The sequence below is a fragment of the Pararge aegeria genome, chromosome 26 (genome assembly GCF_905163445.1).
Source record: "Pararge aegeria chromosome 26, ilParAegt1.1, whole genome shotgun sequence".
Lineage (NCBI taxonomy): Eukaryota > Metazoa > Arthropoda > Insecta > Lepidoptera > Nymphalidae > Pararge > Pararge aegeria.
This window is the reverse complement of record NC_053205.1, coordinates 3,977,252-4,001,929: the sequence shown is the minus strand read 5'-3', so window position 1 is coordinate 4,001,929 and position 24,678 is coordinate 3,977,252. Positions and strand designations below refer to the sequence as shown.

General features: G+C 36.0%; 3 protein-coding genes across 6 annotated transcripts in view; 2 read left to right on the top strand and 1 right to left on the bottom strand.

Annotated features, from left to right (window-relative positions):
- Positions 1-152: 152 nt before the first annotated feature.
- Positions 153-11,593, bottom strand: LOC120635404 (serine hydrolase-like protein). Of its 2 annotated transcripts, none has more exons than XM_039906412.1 (6): positions 11,485-11,593; positions 10,778-10,842; positions 8,976-9,245; positions 5,573-5,769; positions 2,857-2,954; positions 153-825 (listed from the first exon to the last, which is right to left on the bottom strand). In XM_039906412.1, exons 1-6 carry the CDS (start codon positions 11,556-11,558, stop codon positions 525-527), a joined length of 1,005 nt encoding a protein of 334 aa, XP_039762346.1. In that variant the 5' UTR covers positions 11,559-11,593; the 3' UTR covers positions 153-524. The 2 variants fall into 2 exon arrangements, with proteins under 2 accessions (XP_039762346.1, XP_039762347.1); XM_039906413.1 differs by lacking the exon at positions 11,485-11,593 and adding an exon at positions 11,188-11,266.
- A 340-nt stretch (positions 11,594-11,933) lies between these two features.
- Positions 11,934-19,602, top strand: LOC120635405 (serine hydrolase-like protein 2). The gene is made up of 7 exons (XM_039906414.1): positions 11,934-12,178; positions 14,003-14,119; positions 15,696-15,848; positions 16,053-16,155; positions 16,876-16,963; positions 18,304-18,401; positions 19,217-19,602. Exons 1-7 carry the CDS (start codon positions 12,127-12,129, stop codon positions 19,524-19,526), a joined length of 921 nt encoding a protein of 306 aa, XP_039762348.1. The 5' UTR covers positions 11,934-12,126; the 3' UTR covers positions 19,527-19,602.
- A 2,986-nt stretch (positions 19,603-22,588) lies between these two features.
- LOC120635287 overlaps positions 22,589-24,678 on the top strand; it is a 31,145-nt gene continuing 29,055 nt past the window's right edge. Inside the window, exons 1-2 of one of the 3 annotated variants that reach the window (XM_039906258.1) lie at positions 22,589-22,637; positions 22,870-22,942. The gene's annotated coding sequence lies outside the window, so the exon portion shown is untranslated. The other 2 variants (XM_039906255.1, XM_039906256.1) reach the window with 2 other exon arrangements.

Below are 24,678 nucleotides of genomic sequence, written 5' to 3'. Positions count from 1 at the left end.
TGTACACACCCTGACTGATCTACCATGTCTTGTAGGCCAATATAGATAAAGTTGGTACGTCTGTTTATGTTTAATAGCTCTAAGGTCTCGCTGAGTTTAGCAACATTAAAAATTCGTACAACGTACGTAACAGTAAAAATAAATCATACTACTAGAGTAAAATTATTTATTTACGCATTATAACTTAGCAATACATAATCAAGAAGATATAATAACCCTCATTAAGCTGTTTGCGTGCAGTGCATTGCGTCTAAAACAGTAAAAAAGCCCCGCGTGTGTCTCACTTCACACCCGCGAAATGTTTCCCCATTTTATGGTAAACGTTTAGAACATTAGAAGTTAAATAATTACTGTCAACTGCTAAATGAAGTGAAGTAACAAACCGCCTGTTTGAGAAGCGCTACTAAAGTGGAGTGGTTTTTGATGCGTCAATAGTACTTGCGTATACGGTTGCCATATGTTCGTAATTATGTGCTTAGCAATATACACAAATGAGTTGCCATACACGATCTTTTGCTAGAAAATTACAATTTCGACATCTTCGGGTAACCCTCAAGTAGAAAACTGGCGACGTCATCAGAAATAGCCCCCGGGGTGTTCACATGCAAGTCGTGGTTCCCAGGTACCACTTTATATCTATAATTCCCGTTCGGCCAAGCGTTTTCATCCGACACGAAGGGAACATGCGTGTACAAGCCCCGATCTACCAATTCTTGGGCTAGTATAGCCAAAGTTGGTACGTCTGTCTGTGTGTACATTGCTCGTAGGTTTTCCGCCGTGAACGGCAGTACGAAGGGGCTTTTCATACGTTGGTCGTACGTTAATCTGGAATAAGGAGGCTGGTTTAGCACTGGAACGTACGCATCACACAAATTTTCCTACGAGTATAACCATACAAACTGGACTTGCATCAACAAAGCATTCCTTCACTGAACTAAGACGCCACCCAATGAAAGAGATCGCAAGTAATCTAATATAAATTTAAATAAAACAAATTACAAATTAAAATTAAAACGAAAAAATTACAAAATCATTCTTTTTTTATTTTAATTTTTTTTTTTTCTTTCAAAATTCATTTATTTCAAGTAGGCCTAATTAATAAGCACTTTTGAAACGTCAAGTCAGTCTGTTTGTAGTGACTCTACCACCGGTTCGGAAGGCAGATTGCACTGAGAAGAGCCGGCAAGAAACTCAGCAGATTGCTCTTTTCCAACATCATTTTTGAGTTTAACAATCTTCAGAATTTTTCTGTTTTGTGAGAGATGAGAGCGGAGTGGCCTGCTTCCAAGCAGCCTTGTCGTTAAGAAATTCATATATCGTGTAGTAACCACGATTTGTTAAATGTGTTTTAATATATTGTTTAAACTTGGGTAAAGGTACCTATATCTAATATTACCTTCGGTATCATGTTATAAAAGCTTATACCCATCCCCACAAAGGATTTCTTTACTATTCTCAGACGATGTGCAGTTTAAGTTAAGTTTGCTTTATATAATTTTGCCTGTTAAATTGTCAAACGTTTGTTAATAAGACCATAGATATAGGGAAGACATTGCCTCCTGTAACACAGTTTAACTACCGCGGGAGATAGGGCTTCACACCGATGAAATATAGGTATACGTTTTTCTGATAAAATAAAGATATTCTTCGCTGGTCAGAGATGATGGTTACTAATGCCCGTTTTAACTGTACATCGGTCGGTTCTATACCCATCCAAACTTAATTTACATCAAAAATAGTCACCCAATGAGAAAGATTGAACGTAATCATTGCGCTGGGCAGAGAGGATTGCGATCGCAGTGGATCATATTATAAAATAAATAAAAATAAAAAAAGCTTTTTATTTTTCCCTCATTGAAAATATAAACAAAAGAAAAACATAATAAATATTAAAATAAAAAAAGAATTTTTATTTTTCCCTCATTGAAAATATAAACCAAAGAAATACATAATAAATATTAAAATAGATAAGAACTTATATTGTTATCTATTGCAAATTTGTTACGTTTTTTCTTTGTGACAAATTGAGTTATGAAACCAAGGACCCCTTGTGTGTAAAGGCCTGCTCCATTTTCTGCCACTCAGCTCTGTTTAGGGCTTTTTCAAGCCAGTTCTAGCCAGCCACACTCTCAATTTCATCTGCCTATCGTGCCTTTGGTCGACCCCGTTTTTAATGCCCTTAATTACATAGGTACATGGTACAAACCAAGCGGGCGATGGAGAGAGCTATGCTCGGAGTATCTCTACGCGATCAAATTAGAAATGTGCAGATTCGTAGAAGAACCAGAGTCACCGACATAGCTCAACAAGTCGCGAAGCTGAAGTGGCAATGGGCCGGGCACATCGTTCGGAGAAAGGATGGACGTTGGGGCCCCAAGGTGCTGGAATGGCAGCCCCGAACTAGTAAACGCAGCGTTGGTCGACCCCAAACGAGGTGGACAGACGACATAAAGCGCGTCGCAGGTAGCCGCTGGATCCAAGCGGCACAGAACCGTGGAATTTGGAACTCCCTACAAAAGACTTATGTCCAGCTGTGGACGTCTATCGGTTGATATGAAAAAATGAACACCACGCGACCTAGCCACACTACAGTAACGCGTTGAGGCCTCGTTAATGCGTGCACTGTGTGAACGCTATTTCGCACGTTTGTTCGCAGTTTCCATTATCCTTTAATATTATATTAACACACAAAGGAAGCTATATTCCGTATAGCTATATCTTCCGTAGTCACCGATATATTCCGTAGTCGCTGTCGCTGTGACAACCCCACAACGATATTTTGATCTGTAATCAGCACACGGCATTTTCCAACTGTACCGTTAGAATATGTAGTGAAAAATAAAAAGTTACGAGTACCTATAAAGGCCATCGCCCATAGGCTCCAACAGTCGTTCCAAATTGCAATCCGCTGCTTCGTCGGTAAGACCCTGTACTTTAATAAACATCTCCTTGGCCTAAAACGAATAATTCATCATTGTTTATTCCCGACATTCATTGGCGGCCGACTGGCGCAATGGGCAGATACCCTGCTTTCTTGGTTTCTTCACACATCACACCCAAATAAGCGTAGCTTGTGTTATGGGTACTAAGATTGGTTGCGCCAAGTTATAATTAAGTCTTAAATAATAATTTAAAATTTCATTGGTGTTCCTATTCTCCCATATCCAACCTAAAACAGCACTGAACGATTCTCCGTGAAGAGACTGGCGCCCTCATACGCCTCAAAAACACTAGAACGCAGAGCTGTCACTTAAATTAACGGAAGCAAACGATTAAGACGTTTGCGGACGACTTGCTTTCCCATTGCAAAAAGTAACGGGCAATACGAGTTTACTGGCTGCCTGAAAATAAGCCATAAAATATCATAATATATCTTAGAAGTTTCAATAAGATCCTTTTAAGCATAATTCTATATTTATGTGTGTGCCGAAATATAAAATAAGTGGTGGTGTTCGAGAAGAGAAGACTTCGTGAGGAATATTTGGATCAACGGACGGCGTGCTCCTACCGGATACCCATGAAAAATAAGGTCAAGTAAGTGCTGTCTTCCTTGTGCTCTGATTCCTTTGTATCTTTCTTTTGTACACCAATTTACCGCAAAAATACAGTCCACTCATTCAAAATAAAAATCTTAAATAACTTAATATAACTTGGCGCATACAAAGATGACTGATGAATATTTTACGATAAACACACAGCTACTGAAAAATATTCATGTTCATCACACAAACATTTTTCATTTGTGGGAGAATGGGGCTGTCTTGGACTCAGAAAGCAGAGTCGTTACCCACTGCGCCAAATAAACGATTATATAGATACTTATTACAACTGTTGTTATTGAAGTAAAACGGTACGGTATAGGAGAAATTTTGTAGCAATGTCACATTTATACTATCAAAATTAAGCTTAATTTGCTATACTCCGCGAAAAGCAGGAAAATCTCTATGGTGTAATTTATAATTTCTTCAATCGTTATACTCCACACCAAACAGATCTTCGGCAATATACCCTCTACGCACGTTTCGCTCCGAAACCGGAGCATCCTCAGGAGATGTTGACTTTACAATGAACAACTGTTAAGTGTATTTAACAGTTGTTCATTGTTCATTGTTGTTCAGATTCTCCTGCTTTTCGCGGAGTATAGCAAATTAAGCTTAATTTTGATAATATATCATGGATTTCCGCAAAGTAACACCTGCTTCTATCCAATAAGTCACCTTTATTTAACGCGCCATATTTATTTCTAAAGGTGCGCTAACAATGAGCAAAATCCTATCTAAATAAACGTAGTCACGTTAGTTAAATCACGTATTTCTGTTACGCGCCTTGTTCATTTCTAAAACTCAGTAAGTAGTGACGTGAAAAATGATATTTCAATAAGTGATTGGCGAAAAAAAATTCATAATGTAAATGGCAAAAAGAATACTTAAAAGTTTATTCCAATTCCAGTGAACTTCTAACGGAAGTATGTATTTAAACCTTTTTGAAGTTATACTTCTTTAGCGGCGTTAGGAAAAAATCATGGGAGTGAAATTATACAATGTAACGAAATGCGCGCGCACATGGTTACACGATTTTAACAGGATGAAGGTAGTTGCGAAACTGAGATGGGAATATATCGTTCGTCAGCTCACTTTTTACGATGCGCGCGCACTTTCACAAAAAACCTGCATCCTGAAGTTAGCTATAAGGATTGACAGTGTACACATTCAGTTCTCAAAGTCTGCGGGCTCATTCCGGTGTTGTAATTGGTTCAATTGTACAAAAATCTCAAATTTTAATGTTCAGTGAAACTTGTAAGTCTGATAATGAGAACTATATAATGTGTTATAATAAAACTTTCAATGTATTAAATACCTTTTTCTCTACAAACGTAGAACAAGATACAATTTTTGAAAAGATTTTTATCTTGTAACGGCAAAGAAGTATAACTTCTAACGCGTGTACATAACTTCTAATACATTCAACAAGTGTGTGTGATTATGGTATATATTTGTTTTATAAATGTCATACAGAAGTTTCACTTCCTACGTGTGTAATACACACACACATTTTTTGACGTGACAACGTCTTATAATACGGTGGAGCCGGCTGCACGCACGAAAAAACATGACAACATGCGGCGTTACCTCGCTCCGAGGCGTTCCATTTAAGACTTGAAGTGCAAGCGAGAGCGCGGAACGAGCGACAAAGAGGCACAATGTCAGCGTGGACAGCTGCTATACAATAATACATTTACATGTTTTCGTCAAGTATGAAGTGCAGTGAAAAGTGAATGTGGTGTCAATTGTTTATAGCAACGATGATTATAGAAACTATGTACATTGTAAAAAAAATTGACATAATTGTATTCATGCGTACAAATAAATGTAACTTGATCAATTCAATTGTGATTTCAATCTATCTACTTTCTATGTCCATACAAAATATCTATCAAACAATTAAAATTAAAATTTTCTTTTGAAAAATGCAACCACTCCATAAGTATTCTCTTATGACATTGTCACGTTTAACTATCGTCAGTAAACCGAATTTACAGACAATCGATTTTTTATGCTAAAGTATATAATACCTGTTGGTAGGTATACAAAGGCGCCTTTTCCTTCCCACCGGTGTGTTTCCGGTACGCCTCATCGGAATAATGACCCCCGTACATCCTCTCGTACCATTTGGCGATCTCGTGGTACGCCACCGTATGGTACGCTGGTACGGGATCCAGTTCCACTATGCGTGTCATACGACCCGGGTACGCCATTTCGAAGAACTTACCTGACAAATATCAACCAGTAAGACCTGATCTTAAGTTATCACCATTATCATTGCCGATAAATGGCGGCCGATTGGCGCAGTGGGCAGCGACCCTGCTTTCTGAGTCCAAGGCCGTGGGTTCGATTCCCACAACTGGAAAATGTTTGTGTGATGAACATGATTGTTTTTCAGTGTCTGGGTATTTATCTGTATATTATAAGTATTTATATGTATTATATTCATAAAGATATTCAACAGCTATCTTAGTACCCATAACACAAGCTACGCTTACTTTGGGGCTAGATGGTGATGTGTGTATTGTCGTAGTATATTTATTTATTTATTATTTATTATTTATCATTATAGTTATATAATACTAGCTGTTGCCCGCGACTTCGTCTGCGTTTTTTTTTGTTTTTCAAAAGCCATGTTAAGTTCGATTTAGGTTTAATTCTACGCACTTTATGTATTTAGGATAGCTAAGCCTTAAATGACGGGTTGGCTGCCATCCGCTGAGGAGTTGTGTCCTCAATCTCCAATCACATTCTTCAGATCTACACGAAATTTGGGCAAAATTAAACACACATTATAACCTCTAAAGTACAATAGTTATTATTTAAATCGGTTATCTATGGTGTAAAATCGTCAAACACCTTAAGGCTTCTACCCCTCTCCCAAAAGAACTGAGCTTAATTTCGGGATAAAAAAAATCCTATATTAATTCTAATACCTTCAGAAATATGTGTACAAAGTTTCATGATGATCGGTTTAGTAGTTTTTGCGTGAAAGCGTAACAAACAAACTCACATTCACATTTATAATATTAAGTAAAGTAAAGTTAGTAAGTAAGGATTACTAGCGGACCCTCGCGACTTCGTCCGCGTATCAGTAAATCGAGAAGCTAGAATAGATATGCTAACACCATAATCTTCTATGTACCCACTATTACTTTACGTGGTATACTGAGTTAGTAAGTTGTCATTATTTTAGTTTATACATACATACATACATAGATACATCCATACATCCACCCTCACAAACTTTCGCATTTATAATATAAAGTACGCATACAGTATGGTACGCATGCATTCGAACGTTGTCCCATATGCCTTGCTACTTGCTGTTATTTGTGAAGAGTTATGTTCTTTATCTCCGACAATATTTATCAGATCTTCATTGAAATTAGACACTACATGTTTTATAGTATACACTTTAAAATAAAAAAATAATTATTAAAATCGGTTCGAATTTAACGGAGCTATGAAATTTTATTTAAATCCGTTCCGTTCCGTTCGAAATTTTCGTGTGATGTCCGGACCGACAGATAGACAGACAGACAGACAAAAATTAATTAAAAATCCGTTTTGGACTCTGTATCGATTATAAAGCGTCCCCCGGTTAAAATTTTCAAAATATATTGAATGTACAGAAATCTTCCAGTTACAGATTTATTATAAGTATAGATATAGATTATAGTTCTGTCACTAAAAAAAGAACATAACAACTGGGAAATGTTGTCTTACGATTTGCTCACTAGCAATCGAGGAGTCCTTTCCCATGTCAAACTCTGTATCCTCAAAGTAAAAAAAAATAATTGGAAAATCCAAAAGTGCACGACTCATAATGCTCATTTAATTATCAAATATTGAAAAATATAAAAAAAAAAAAGAAAAAAAAAAAATTTTAAAACAGCTGTACTAGGAAAGTGATGCACAGGCGCCCCGTGGTGGAATAAAATGTACATAATAGATATATCACCATCCATGTTAATTTTACATGGATAAATATAGATATACAGTCTTGCAGTTTTCGTTTTTTATTAATTGCAATTAAACTACACTGAATTAATTAATCATTCGCATTCAGTGACCTACAATCGTCGATTAGAATTTTTTTTTTTTTAATTTAACTCAAATAATGGATTTTTTCACAAGTTAGAGTGTTTTCGGGTTTCACACATGACGGACAGGAACATTTTTTGACCTATTTTGGTGTTTTTTTCCAATTCTATTGCAGTAAATCAATTTTTTAAAAGTATGGAATTTATCTCCATTAAATTATCTCGACAATAGTATGTAAAATATCTTGATTCCGTGAACTACTATAATAATAAAAATAGCCGCCGAAATGAGGCGAAAAAAATTTTTCGATCGTAAAGCACTCTCTGATGCTTCGCATCATGAGTCGTGCAATACTATATACAGAGTTCTGAGCTAACAAACATAAAAAAATATTACAACCGAATTTAGAACCTCCTCCTTTTTTAAAATGTTTAAATTCGTCTTCGTCTTCGTCTAGCTTTTCGTCTCAAATCTCTTTAAGAGTCGTTCTGATTTTTGTTTTACAAACGTCCTGTCAAAAATCCGAGCTACGAAAGAATTGTAGGCAAACTTGTGTTTTATTCAAATGGAAATAAGATCTATTTCACTCCGATGTTCAAGTAGCCTTAGTGCAAGATTGGCTTGCTCGCAATCTAAGTCGTTTTCGAGTATGCAAATAATTGAACAACAAACTTAGATCTTATTTCCATTGAATTAACGTTCAAATTTGCCTACACTTTCAGCTTACCACCTTACCACCAGGTGAGATTTCAGTCAAGGGCTAACATGTAGTAGAATAAAAAAAAAATTAAGAAAAAAACTACAAAAGACCTATGTCCGTCAATATTGTTAATCCCTACTAATATTATAAATGTCAATGTAAGTTTGTTTGTTATGCTTTCACGCAAAAACTATTCAACCGATCATCATGAAACTTTTTACACATATTCTTGGAAGTGTTAGAAGTAATATAGGATACTTACTTTTTATCCCGACAGTAAGCTCGTTTCCTTTGGGAGACGATTTTACACCATAACTCCTTCAAATTATAACCGATTTAAATAATTATTTTTGTACTACAGAGGTTATAATATGTGTTTCAATTTGCCCAAACTGTGGTTGGAGATAGAGGAAATAACTCCTCAGCGGACAGCAGCAAACCCCTCATTTAAGGCTTAGCCATACTGAATACTTCAATTTTTTTTAGATAAACAATTAATTTAATGCCACATCACAAAAACAATATCAAACGCAGACGAAGTCGCGGGCAACAGCTAGTGTACAATAAATTCGTTCATGTGAAGAGGAGAGCGCTGGCAACTATAATACGAGTATATATTAATACTTTAGTGGTCAAACAAAGTGGTATTATATGTTGAGATAATATTAAAAAGTAGGTAAACTCACCCACAGCCGCGCCGAGAGAATGGCCGATATAAGCGAATCTCTCCCAACCAAAATGCTCGACCACTTTCAAAACTGTCGGTATGAAATCGTATGTCGTGAAACGTAAGCCTTTCGGGAAATGATCGGAGAATCCGTTGCCTGGAAAATCTATCGCTACGTAATAAAACTTCTGCGGGAGTTTATGGACCAGAGGGCGAAAAGCTGAGCAGGGTTCGATACGGCCAGGTGCTAGCAATACGGGCGGATCCGATGGCTGACCCCATGTTAAACCTGAAACATTTCAACTAAGTTGTAGAACTTTTCGTGACTACTACCGCCATGCTCAATTCCGTCGCAAAGTAAGCATTGTTGCAGTGCAGTGCCAGGCGACGACACAGACGAAACTACATACAGATTTGACAGCCGGTTGGCGCAGTGGGCAGCGACCCTGCTTTCTGCGTCCAAGGCCGTGGGTACGATTCCCACAACTTGAAAGAATGTTTTCAGTGTCCGGGTGTTTATCTGTATATTATAAGTATTTATGTGTATTATATTCATAAAAATATTCATCAGCTATCTTAGTACCCATAACACAAGCTACGCTTACTTTGGGGCTAGATGGCGATGTGTTTATTGTATATATTTATTTATTTATTTACATAGTTTACAGCGCCGTCGCAATGTTGTCTGTTAATCCGTTTTTTAAAACCTCTGGGCGGGGCACATAGCCCGGAGAACCGATGGACGTTGGGGTCTTAAGGTGCTGGATTGGCGACCCCGCAACGGTAAGCGCAGCGTAGGTCGGCCCGCTGGTGGACATATGACATCAGGCGAGTCGCTGGGAGCCGCTGGAGGCGAGCGGCTCAGGTAGAAGCGGCTATTGTGGAACTCCCTACAAAAGACCTATGTCCAGCAGTCGACGTCAATTGGTTGAGATGATGGTGATGATACCTCTGTGTGTGTGCTCAGGAAGTTCACAATCTTGTTCCTCCGTTCTACCACAGAACAGCGAGCACGGCATTGCATCCTTACGTGTTATATATTCCATCCTTCCCTTACAATTATGTAAACATACCCTTGGACCCTTACAAAGAAGGTGGTGCACCGGCTCAAAGTGGCTCAGCGGGCAATGGAAAGTGCGATGTTAGGTTTGTCTCTATTAGATAAGATTCCCAACGTAGAGATCAGAAACCGAACTGGAATCACTGACATCGTTCAAAGAGCAGCGGCCCTGAAATGGAACTGGACGGCGGTGGAGCCGAGTGATTCTGGATTGGAAACCGCGCACTGGACACAGAAGCATTGGCCGACCACCAGCTCGATGGAGAGATAATATTGTAAAGGCAGTACGGAAGAACTGGATGCAGCTAACCAGCAATAGACCGAGATGGCGTGCGAATGAAGAGGCCTTAGTCCAGCAGTGGACTGAGATAGGCTGATGATGATGACGACATGTATGAACGCGATAGTATATAAACGATAGTATTCCAATTACCATCAGGGTCATCTCCTTGGTCCGGCTATTAAAATTGTCAAAAATAAATGTTTTGTTTTCTCAGGTTTAATGGTGTCCCATATCCTTTTCCGAATCGTAATTTCTAATCATAATCATAATTCGCGTGTGGACCATTATCGTAGTGTTTTTCAAAGATGAGTTGACGTTTGTCATTTGTCACAACAACAATTGCCTTATAAAGCTACATGATGCGTCAAATGAGGCCTATATGTAACTGGGCCTGCTCTAATTCAAGAAACTAGGAACGCCACTGTTAATGCAAACTATATTAATTATGCTGTCTGTTATACGAAGACGAACGACTTACCCGCAATATTTCCCCATGGCGCCTTTATGATCACTTCCTTTTCCGTCTCCCGAAATGTCATTACACTGTCGAAAATAAAAAAAGAAAGTGGTTACTATTTGGATTTTTTATTACAAAATTAGACATTCTATAGTCCTTTGGCTATGTTCGATGTTTAAATGTTTAAAAAAGTAGCTGTACTCGTGTATTATAGACTTTTCCCGCCATTATATAACCATTACACTACGGATCATAACGTCGGATTCGAGATTCGAAATAAGAAAAAGAAATATTAAGAGCTTAGAAATATTAGGTATTGGATTTTTCTTTTAAAAGCTCTCAGTAAAAGCCCAAGGCAGTTTGCGGTGTCCACCCATTTGCCTCGGATAGCACGTTAAGTCGCAACATAATAATAGTTAGAACCCACGAACCCGCTTTGGAGAAGCGTGGTGGGTCTAGGCGTCCTGTGCTCAGCAGAGGGATGTATTAAGCTAATGGCAACCCGAAGTGATACGTATAGCAACTACTAGTATTTAATAATTGTTATCTAAATATATAGTTTGATATTCATGACGTTTGCTTATCAGAGACCTAGCATAATATAAAATCTTATCTCGTATTTTTCTTTTATCGCTGTACGATAATAATATCTGCAAGGTATAGGTATGGAAAATGGTTAATATAGAATAACCTTTCATTTAAATTTTTATATTTTACAAGTTAATTACCTATTCATATTATTTTTGCAAGTCAGTGATCGTTTGAAACTGAAAACCCGGCCAATAATTAAAGTCGATCGCATACTAAAAGAGATGATGATACTAGAAATCAAAATTATGATAAACGTACGCACCAAAGAGCCGAAAGCCGTATTAAAAATAAGTTCGTCAAAGAGAAAATACATTATATATAATTTAGGTTTGTATTCTCTTTGCTTCCATACTTTTATTTGCAATTTTACCACATTTAATAAAGATAGGCGATGAGACAGAGCAAGGACATGGTATCGGAGCATGGTGGTGGTTATAACAGGTACCTACACATTATGTTATTTTTGTGTAACCATAACCGTAGTGTTTGTATCCTTAATGGATTTATCATGACAAAATCTATAGTCTGTGCTACTTACCTCTATGACATATATCCAAAGTTCAATGTTGTGCGTTCTCAGCTGTTAACAGTTCTGATTCAATTTTTGTAAACTTCTGAATTTCGTATTTATGAATTTGATGATTACTTATCTTTACGAAGGTCAAAAATACTTACAACTTATATATATTAAAATAAATGCACATTAAACTATAGTGTCAAGTAAATAACATTAAAATTAATTGTGTACAATTTTAAATTATAGATTTTTTTAAATTAAAATGACTCTAGAGAAAGAATGGTTTATTCAAGCTCCGTGGGGCCGATTATGCAGTAAGTATTATCTCGTTCAGCCGTACATATTATTTAATCCAAAAACCTATACAACACAAAGTTACAAAAATAGCTTTTTCAAAAATAAAACTAGTTTACCATACAATTATGCACAAAAACTACAGAACAATACACACGTACGTACATAACATATAAAACAAAATTTGTTATAATTCTGTTATTTTGTATTCCGAGAGACATGTGTCCATGATAATGATGTTGATGATGACTCTGATGATTATCATTCATAAATTGTGTTATCAATATATTTTTTCCATAGAGATAGTTAAAAAAAATCCCTAGCGCAGTGGTCGCTGCTGTGATCTTATAAGCGGGAGGTCCCAGCTTCGGTCAACTGAAGGGATACATTAGATGCAAAAGTTTTTCTTTGTTTGTCCTTACTTCATATCTTAACTAAGCAACTGACTTGATTTTTGGCACAGAGTTAGATGAAAGGACGGAGTGTATCATAGGCTACTTTTTATCCTGGTAAAACAAGCATTTCCCACAGGATTTGTGAAAAATGAAAAAAAATGAAAATGAAAAAAAATTGCTGGCAGCTAGTAAACTAAAACATTTAGTAACGTATGTATAAGTAGTAAGCTACATTTTTTGTTGGTTAAAAACAATTGAAATTTTATAAGCCTATAGGTCAATACTAGATACATTTATATGAAAAAAATTGCATCAATTTGATCATAAACTACATGTAATTCTAAACTTGCCTTTAAAATTTTTCCTTCCTGTTATTTTACTATTTTGTATTTAACATCAGAACTCTTAGTTCGAATTAAGTTAATATTTTTAGCCTTTTCCTCTTCGATCAAACATGTTCCAGGTATTGAGTTAGAGTTTAGAGTTGCTAGGCAAGTATTGGAGAGAGTGCAGAGGTATAAATATCTAGGCACTTGGCTGACTGAAAAATGGGACAGTAAAACAGAAATTAAAACCCGGATAGAAGTCGCCCGTAGTGCTTTTCAAAGCATGAAAAAAGTGCTCACTAGCCACCGCCTAAACATCGCATTACGAAAACGCCTTCTACATTGTTACGTATGGCCAATACTTCTTTACGGATGCGAATCCTGGACCATCAAAGAGGATCTCAGGAAACGTCTAGAAGCATTCGAGATGTGGGCCTATCGACGCATGCTGAAAATTAGTTGGACTCAAAAGGTTACCAAAGAGGAAGTCTTGTGACGAGTTGGTTGTCAGCGCGAACTTTGGAAGACCGTCAAAAAGAAAAAAGTTGCTTATCTAGGGCATGTGCTTCGGCATGATAGATACAGGCTACTGCAACTGATAATGATGGGCAAAGTTGCTGGAAAGAGACGCATCGGTCGCAAGAGGAAGTCTTGGTTGCGCAATATAAGGGAGTGGACTGGGATCGCGAGTGCCGCCCAGCTGTTTAGCCTCGCGAGAGAAAAGGAAAAGTATCAAAAACTGACGGCCAACCTTCACTAGTTGGAGAAGCACCTAAAGAAGAAGAATTAAAATAAGATATTCCAACAATTTGCCAATCAATGGCTTTATCACCAGAAAAGTAGTTATAATAAGTCCCCTCATGTTTTCAACTCATGAAATTTTTGACGTGTTGGTGTTGTCAGTCCAAGCAAATATGTTAGCGAACAGTAGCGTGCATAGAGGGTATGCACAGGGCATCTTCTTTTTCTTTTGTTCCTGGGCCATCTGGACTGGTCTGGCCTGAACCGTCAGTTGTATTTGTGGATGGGCTATAGGCTTTTTAGAACTCTTACAATGCCTATCCTTAATTTTTTTATAATGTGTTCTTGTATTTGTAATAATAACAATAATAATTTATTACAGTCGTAGCATGGGGCGATTGCTGTGACCCACCAGTGTTGGTTTGCCATGGAGCCAAGGACTCTGCTGCCAGCTTCAGACCCCTCATTAAACTATTACCAAAGAAATACTATTACATAGGTATGTATACATAGGTGTATAAGTACATAGGTGTGTATTACTATAGTCGACACATTTTAAATTAAGGCTTTGGGTCACAAATCATATTTATCTGTCTTTAGGTCTTATGGAGAGGTGTGTAGGCGTGTAGTGATGTGCGTAAGAATTGTAGACGTGCATATCGATAACGGGATGGGTACAATCGATATGCTAAATTTTGTTCAGTATTAAAAGGAATAATTTTTCACTATCTATAGTGTGTATACACCGGTTTACAAATGGTTATCTATGTTGGGAAACACTGGTTTAGCATGTGCAAAGAGTTTAAAGTATTTATTTATTTATTCATAAGACACACCAGCAATTCATTGTTATATTCACAAAAAATTAAACAGTGCTAGAATTGCAAATTCTGCCTAGTGCCATAACAACAATCAATTAAATATGTATTATTATTCTCTGGTAAAAAAAAACTATTTAAAATGATGATGATGATGAGGTAAATAATAATAATAAAATAAGCCTACTTGGACGCCTGGCAGACAGGGCAACGAAAGTGCGTTGCAGAGTCCCCTCTTAGCCAGCGTTTTGCTAGCACGCCGGTACTCTCAATGAGTATACAAATAATAATAATAATAATAATATCGTTTATTTCTTTCATCAAAATTGCACATATAATGAGTTGACGAACTGGCTACCCTAGCTAGATTTTATCTGTGTTAAGGATAACCAGCCCTCGCCCCCGGAACATACATAGTAAGATTGAAATTAAGACATTACTATTATGTAACTTTAATTGTAACTTAAAAGAAAAAAAGGAAATAAAAAAATAGTTAGTAAAGTGTATGTGTGTGTGTGTGTGTGTATGTGTGTGTATATGTGTGTGAGTGTGCGGGTGTGTGTGTGTGCGTGTTATTGTGTTATACAATTTTTTGGGTAGGGTTCACGTAACAATGACAATCAGGTAAATTAAATTAAAGTTTGTAAGAAATCTTCTGTTTCTTCGTAAGATTTACTAAGTGTAAAAAATGATGTTACTTTATTCTTACACTGAATGAGTGGTAAGTTATGAATGAACACTTCTGCGTTAAGCTTATTATACAAGTAGGGGCCCAAAAAGTAGCAAAACCGTTTTGTAAAGGCAAATGTAGGGGTACGCAAGCTACAAGAGTCTCGATATGTGAATAAGGTATATTTTTATGCTGATGTAAGATGACATTTAAAACAAACAGCTGTCTCTGAGCAAACCACACTCTTTGTATAATAAGTTGTCAATTATTTCATTAATTAATTTAGCACTTTTGCAACGTCTCACAGCTGGGCACAAACCTCGACAGGAGAGACAGTTTTAGAGAATACGCCCACCAAGCTGCTCGAATGCGGGTTGGTGAAATCATTATTACTTCAATAAGGTGATAATAACCTGGACCTACTGCTTTACGTGCTCTCCGAGGCACGGAGGCTGACACCGCCAACTTTCTAACTACGGGCTAGTACCGAATATTCTCTAACTCTATTCTCAGAAAACATAGTGTATATTAGAAGAAACACTGGGTGGTAAGTAATGTGTTCTTTGTTTAATTCTTTACCATTGTAGGTATGGAGCTACCAGGTAATGGGAAGTCAGATCCCATGCCCCCGGGGCTTATGATCAGCTTATACGACCTCGTGTACAGCATACAGGTGGTGGTCAAGCACTTTAGATGGGACAGCTTCATTTATTTGGGACATTCCATGGGATGTACTCTCGGTAAGAAATAATTTATGAAAAAAAAAAAGTGTATATTTTGTTCGAATTCTGTACAATTAACACTCATAACAATAAGTTTACAAGAACTAAAATTTTGCTGTATTGTTGTTGTTGAAAAAAACATTTTTCTAAATTGTTGTTGTTGACAACAACAAAAAATAATAGACTTTATTAAAAATATTAAAAAAGTAATTTCATTTCCAGGGTACATATACAACATCTCATATCCGGGAAAAATCACTAAAATTATTCAATTGGACCCAATCACCATCGGATTTGTGGTGCCGGTAGAAAAATTCTCTAATTGGTAAGATTTTTTTTTGTACAGATTGGTCAGAATAGGTCTGCTATGCCGACCGGATATTTTAGTATTCTTCTTTTGCTTGCAGCTCAGGTTTCTTTTTTAGGCAGGAGACAAAGTATTATATCCCCCGATTATATCCCCTGACAAGGAATATAATTATCGTGTCGACCTGCTAAACGGGAACATGAAGGAGAGAATGGGAGAAGTTTACCTCCGTTTAATATTATTTCAATATTATTTCCACTTGTGCGTCAGTGCTCTGAGAGTTGATAAAGCTGTAGGAGACGATACATTTTTATTCTTTCCCCGGGGATATAATGCTGGTGTCATGCCCACTGATTACGGTCTATAGCAGGGCTTCCCAACCTGGGCGCCGTAGACAGTACAGAGTTACACCGCGAGCCACTCCTTCTGTACTTCAAATAAATCAAGAAAAATTATTGATGGTTTTTGTGCAGCGCTGTCACGGGCTTGTCCCGCATTTTGAATAATTGTGTGGAGATCATTACGCTCAGCTATCCCATTGTTGGGTACAATTTTTTTTTTTAAATTTATTAATTATTTTTTATTATTAAAAATGTATATTTACATTTTTAAAATGAAGATAATACATCTATTACGGGGTAACAAATACCCGGGTCGAATCGGGTTCGGGTTTATTCGTACACCGGTTTTCATTGGTTATCGTCAGGAAACCTATGTGATATTCAATATTTTTTTCAGGTACAATGTATCATTTAAGAGCTATTTTGACAATTACGAGCGATTTAGTCGTCAAAACGCTGACAAGCCGAGGTATACTAGAGAAGAGGTAAGTAAATATACATTAGGTATTACATTTTGATGTTTATTCGGGGCAATCAATTGACATTGTCCATCTACTATGCAAAGTATTAGCATAATCGATGGACAAGATATTTTGTGAGCGACATTAATACGTACTTTTTTATATTGTCATTTTATATTTATTGCTATGAAATAATAATTTAATTTCAACTCGCGCGTCCGTGTTAATTACGGGTCTTGGCAGACAAAGTGATTCTATAAGTGTTCCTTTTTTTTCCTTTTGAAGTACGAACCCCTAATAACGCACATACCTCAGAAAAAGTTAGAGCTTTGGGAACGAACTCGTTCCCCCTGAAAAGAAGGCTGAAGTGTAAACCACTAGGCTATCAATGCTCCTACTGTGCTATCAACGCTGTCACTAGGCTATCAACACTCTTAATAGCCTATCAACGCTCTTACTAGGCTATCAACTCTCTTATTAGGCTATAAACGCTCTAAGCTATCAACGGTCTCACTAGGCTATCAATGGTCTTACTAGGCTATCAACGCTCTTAATAGGCTATAAACGCTCTTACTAGACTATCAACGCTCTTACAAGCCTATCAACGCTCTTACTAGGCTATCAACGCTCATTACTAGGCTATAAACGGTCTAACTAGGCTATAAACGGTCTAAATAGGCTATAAAAGCTCTAACTAAGCCATCAACGCTCTTACTAGGCTATAAACGCTCTTACTAGACTATCAATGGTTTAACTAGGCTATCAACGCTCTTACTAGGCTATAAACGCTCTTACTAACTATCAATGGTCTAACTAGGCTATCAACGCTCTTACTAGGCTATCAACGCTCTTACTAGGCTATCAACCGTCTTACTAGGCTATAAACGCTCTAACTAGGCTATCAACGCTCTTACTAGGCTAAAAACGCTCTTACTAGACTACCAATGGGTTAACTAGGCCATCAACGCTCTTACTAGGCTATAAACGCTCTTACTAGACTATCAATGGTCTAACTAGGCTATCAACGCTCTTACTAGGCTATAAACGCTCTTACTAGACTATCAATGGTCTAACTAGGCTATCAACGCTCTTACTATGCTATAAACGCTCTTACTAGACTATCAATGGTCTAACTAGGCTATCAACGCTCTTACTATGCTATAAACGCTCTTACTAGACTATCAATGGTCTAACTAGGCTATCAACGCTCTTACTATGCTATAAACGCTCTTACTAGACTATCAATGGTCTAACTAGGCTATCAACGCTCTTACTAGGCTATCAGCACCTACTTGGCTACCTCCAGCCTTTATACATTATTACATTAACATTGACAACTCTAAACATTATTTTTCCATCTGCAGGCAATAGGAAAATTAGTAAAGCGAAGGGGTTTCACCGAGCAAGCCGCGGAGGAAACACTGGTTAGAGTTTCAGAACCGGCGGGTGACGGTCTTGTTCGGTGAGTAGTTTTATTTTAGAACACAACTCTTCGGCGTTTGTAAAGTCTGTAATTAAATAATCTCAGTGGTAGATTGTTGATTACAATTAGTAATAAAAAGTGTGACGTGTGATAAAGGCGGATTAGATTACAGTTGTCACCACCCCCAACTCTTTTCGCGGGTGTCGCGACTAAGGAAATATAACGGAGAGCGGGCAGCATCGTTCTCTGTGCTATCACCATCTACTGCGGCCACCAACCCGTCTCCAACGCCCAGCGTGGTGATAACGGGTCAACCCTCCCGTTGGAAGAGGCCTTTAGTACAGCGGTGGACTGTTGTATGATTTTGACGATTGATTGAATAAAATTAATAAAATAAATAAATTCAAATGTTATAAGAGAGTAGGTGATCTAAGATAATAATTACATGTTTGAATGTTTTGTTTTTATTATTATTGAATTTTTGGTTATTGTTATTATTACTGTGTTTTTTTTTTTAATTCTTATTTTTATGTTTATTTTTATTATTTTTTTTTAAATTATTACTTATTGTTAAGTTCTTTTACTAGCCCCGGGGAGACGAATTGGGCAACTGTCTTCACGGGGTGCGTTGCTAAATAAATAAAACATTAAATACAAGTTGACTCTATAAAAATGCGTTCCGATAAACCCTAGCGTGTTTATAAATAAAGATAATGAGCTTGTTTTGGTTCGGTAAAATTCTAGAAGTTAACTCAGTCAGTAATTTTTAGGCTATTTTATATCTCGGAAAAATGTACGGTCCCCGGGGGATCAACAGGAACAGCAGAATATATCTTTAATATTATTTATTTCAGATTCACCTTCGACGAACGCATAGAAATATTGACTTACCCTCCAATATCGCCTGATTATATAAGAAAATTGTTTACAAACATTAAAATACCAATTCTAACTATAATTGCCGATGCGTCTAACAAGAGCGGCAAATACAAAGAGACGCCATTTTTGTTTGACGAGAAAGCATTCCCCAATAACAATCACAGGCTACGCGAAGTTTTTGGTAACCACGACTTGCACGTGATCCATCCTGAGAGAGTCGCATCGTTTGTGGCTCAGTTTCTGTTGTACGGAATCAACGGTTTAGACAATAAGGCCAAGTTATAAGGTTTGTGATTTATTTTAGGTGAATTGTATTACGACATTAGAAAACAGATAAAACGAGTGGAAAAATCCATATGAATTAATTGTGTCAAACTATTTAATTACCTTAACTCCAAACTTCCTTTTCAAAGGCGTGAAATAAACTTTTTGACATGTTCACTCTTGAAAAATTCATGTGATAATAATAGTATTAAGCCCGCCAACCCGCTTTTGAAGCAGTGCTGTGGGTCGAAGTTCTAGATCGCCCTCTCCTGTGCAAGAGGATATTAAGGCTTTGGGTGGTTAAAATTACGTCTTAAAAGGTATGGAACTATTGGGAATTGGCAAAAAGCCATGTACTAGGAATACATAATCTTAAAGAAGTGAAATTGTAAGGTTTAATAAAAATATTTTTTTTGTTGTTAACAACAACAGTGTTAAAAAAAACAGTTTTAAATTAACAAGCGTAAACGATAGATTATTCAATTTCTATGAAATATACCAGTTATCATTTTATGTTGTACAATAAGGAATTTTACGACGGCAGATTGGCGCAGTGGGCAGCGACCCTGCTTTCTGAGCCAAGGCCGTGGGTTCTATTCCCACAACTGGACAATGTTTGTGTGATGAACATGAATGTTTTTTTAGTGTCTGGGTGTTTATCTGTATATTATAAGTATTTATGTATATTATTCATATAATTATTCATCAGTCATCTTAGTACCCATAACACAAGCTATGCTTACTTTGGGGCTAGATGGCGATGTGTGTATTGGCATAGTATATTTATTTATTTTGTTGTTATCAACAACAACAGTGCTATTTTGTCGATATTTCGACCCAGTTGCATGGATCGTGGTCACGACATCGACAAATCCAAAATATTGTCGTGGTATGTACCCGTTAAACTAGTAAAAAGAAATGTTGTGTGTAGTATGAAGAAGTGCTAAAAATCTTGTCAACAATTTATATTTTTTTCATAAATACGGTCACACTTTTTTAAATTGGCGACTATTCTATAAGGCAAGAGTGGCATAGTTGAGATACATTGTACCTCGACACTTGCTTAATATTTAAAATGGTGGATGGTTTTGACCCTTAAACGTATAATGTACTTTAAAGTTTTGTGATTTTACATTTTGTTTGTTTTTTTAATTAGAATTTACTATAATATAATATAGAATGTAGCGGTGATAGTCCAGTGGGTATGAGCTCGACTTTACCTCTAACTTTTCTAAGTTATGTGCGTTTTGTTTTAAGTAATTAAACTATCAATTGCTACAGAGGTGAAGGAAAACATTGTGCGGAAATATGCATGCCTGAGTGTTCTCCATAATGTTCTCAAAGGTGTGTGGAGTCCACCAATCCGCACTGGGCCAGCGTGGTGGACTGTGGCCATAACCCCTTCTCATTGTGGGAGGGAACCCGTGCTCTGTAGTTGGCCGGGAATGGGTTGATATGATGATGATAATATATTATTTTTAGTGTTAAATGTTGTATTAACGTACTTAATAACTTAATTTTAATATACTAATTAGTATTTTATACTATATAATGTAAAACTATGGGACCAATTTATATAAATAAATGTTGCCGCCATTTTGGTATACACACACCAAACAAAAATGAACCTTAATTGACAGTTGTTAAAGTAGTTATTTCCAAAACTGCATATGCGCTATTTTTATGCTGCTCAGTATATGTAGTATATTTATACTTGTCAATTCAGTTATTTAAGAGTGGTATACAAATCTTCCAACATTATATTTACAGCTCCAAATATAGTTCAATCTTCTTCCTTAAGGAACAGTAAAATAACAGTAAAACACCGCAGATATACAGGCTGGCCGGTCAGTTGACGTCATAAAAAAAAATTTAGGTCCGGTATATTGTGGGGTATCCGAATCACCCCCATTTAAATTTAAGTTAATAGCTTAACTTACATTTTCAACTTTAAATTAAAAATCTAAGTAATAATTCAGATATCTAGACCATTTTCCTAAATTTCATCAAAGCTACGAAGCTGATTATTTTATGCATAAAACTACAACTCATGAGAATTCAAACGCCAAAAAAAAAACTAAAAAGTATTTTGCTTTTTTTTTTAATTTTTTAAAGATGGTCATTTTGAAATTCCTCAAAAAATCGAAAAGAAAATCATATCTCCGAAACTATAAAAAATCGCGGAACATTCATGGGGGTCATCCGAGTACCCCACCACATACCGGACCAAAATTTTTTTTATGACGTCAACTGAGCGGCCACCCTGTATCTTCTAAATACGCTTAAACAACGTGTTTTTTCATTGCTTGATGATACTATTACCCAAAAAGAACAAAAACATCTTTTAAAAATAAATATTTAAAAGAAAAACTCGTAAAAAAGGTACTTACTTAAAACTTTCTTTTTATAATAATAATTCAGTTTTAACTTTAGTATTAACTGTCAACATAGTTTAAATGACATCTTTGTGTTCATCAATTTAGCGACAGCATTGGTTTTATACAAAAATATATATTTATAGTGCAATTTTACTGGAAAGGGGTAATTTTTAAGACAACTATGTTGTACCTAGTTACCAATGCATTTTATTTATATGTTAAATGTTAATAATATTATTTATACAAAGTTATAAGTAAATAAAAATCATTTGTACACAAAATTAGTTTTCTTTCAACCTCAGTCGCATAAAACCATCATATAACTAAAGTGTATTTAATTTTGGACTTTAGAAGTAGGTAGGTAGTATATTTGTACGTGGAACACATGGGACTTTTATTTAATTTTTACATCACAAAAAGTTATGAAGCGGCGAAAATTATAAGATTTTATATATATACCATATATATTTTATTTGTATACCATTTCATAATGGAGGTGAATAAATTGTTACAAAAGACAAACCCTTTAGCATTGTCTACATTGATTTAATATGTTACTCAGATTAGCTATACCGAATAATGTAAAATTAAAATAAGTTGAAATAGAAATTTGCTAGATACTGCCGGCATTTAGATCAATAGTCTGTGCTAAATGTCACTTGTCTATGGATCTGTCACTTTGACAAGTTATGAGCCTTGAAACAGCTGTTATTACGAAACTTATTGCAACGAAAGCGATAATCACATTTTTGGGGTGCCTACAATTAGTATTGGTTATAAAATAAACTAAAGAAAGAGGCATTTGATATATAAAAAAACCTTTCAAGTTGTCTTTTAAAAATGCATATCGATAAAGCTAATGCAATAATTCTGTCATTAAATTTATGAATGTTGATAGCGACGGTTGCGATGAATCGATTCATAACACAAGTTTCGTAATACACCAACTTACAGGTTATTTATAAAAATCTGATTTTGCCTTTCAGATTTTTTTAGAATTGTGTTCACAAATAATAATATCAAAAAGAAATGCCTTGAAAACGCTGAAAATTCGATAAAGTGAGTGCCCATAAGTAATTGTGTATACTTTATTAATTAATAGAGTAATGCCGGTGATACTTCCGGGCTGAAATATCACAGCAAGAACGTAAGAAAACATGCTTATTTTCTTTTGCAAGGTATTTAAGAACCTTACCTTAACGATCGGTCCTCTCAGCTTTTTTACGAGAAACCGCAGGGAATTAACTAAATTGCTGCAAAAAGTACTACGCCGAACACGGCTTATTCGAGTCTGTTTTTATCTATATTCTTTATAGTAAGTTTAACTACTAGTATAAAATTTTTTTTTTTATTAATTGGGTAATATTGCCGACCAAGAAACACTTATAACTAATAGCGGCACCTACTAGTTGTGAAATTTGCCTTATCGCTAAAAAGTGATCTTTGCCTGGCAAAAAAATTTAATGTTTAGTACTTTAAATGTTTTTTTATTAACATTATTCCAGCCATAGAATTACGAATATACAGAATCCTCTTTCAGCTAATATTGCATGCGGTGCAGTGAGTCTAAAAAAGAGAAAACGCCCCGAGCATGTCTCACTTCACACCAGCAGAATGTTGGTAGCTCATAAACTTTCCTATTTTACTCATTTTATGGTAAACGTTTAGAACATTATAGGTAAAATAATTACTGTCAACTGCTAAATAAATAAAGTGATTAACCACCTGTTCAAGAAACACTACTAAAGTGGAGGGGTTTTGGCAACATTAGTTGGATTCCGTATGTTCTTAAATCTGTAATTCAGAGGCTCAATCATGCCTGTTATAAAGCAATGATGAAGATCAGAATTGGAGCACGCTTGCTTAGAAAACGGCTAGTCACTCTTGCCTTGAAGGTACTCAATTTATATGCTGCAGGACACACTGTTGCAAAATGTATTATGAGTGACAAGGGTAATGGGTGTTCAGAAACTGTAATATCTATTAATATATATACTAATGCAGATTTATTAAAACAACAGCGTTGTTTTAAATTAATTTTTACACATATTTAGTTTAAAGTTACAGCAGCATTAAGTTTACGAGGTATTCTTTTGAGGGTGAGAAATCACATCGTCAGAATTCTCATTTGTACACAGAACAGACACAGAATTTGTTCTATATCAGAACAAACATTCATCTAAGTTAGAATGTATTGAGCCAGTATTGGCCCATAACACAGTATAGGTTGCCCCTCAGAGTGAGAAGGTTTTATGCCATAGCCCACCAAACTGGACTTAATCAGTATTATATTCTATGCACAAAGTTAAGAACATACATATATATAGCTATATATACCTATATGTAAAGAACTCTTTTCTAGAGTTCATATAACGAACCTTTTCTTAAAATCACCAAAGTTTTTTACAGTGATAAGTGACATTTAAAAAAGATATTCAAGAGTTTATTTTGAGAAGAAATTATTTGATTTTAAAGACCTGAATTGAAGGGAGTATTATAAACATTATTATCTATATATATATATAGCTGTATATACAATTAATATTGAAGCATCAAAAACCAGTCCACTTTAGTTTCACAAACAGGTGGTTAGTCACTTCACTCTTTTTAGCAGATGGAATTATTTTACCTTAAAAGTTCTAACCGTTCATGATAAAATGTGGAAAATGGGCAAAGTTTTGTGTGCTAGCAACATTCCGCAGGTGTGAAGTGAGATGTACGTGGGGCGTTTTTCACTGGTTTGGGACACAGTGCACTGCATGTAATAATAGCGGAATGTGGGTTCTGTACATTCT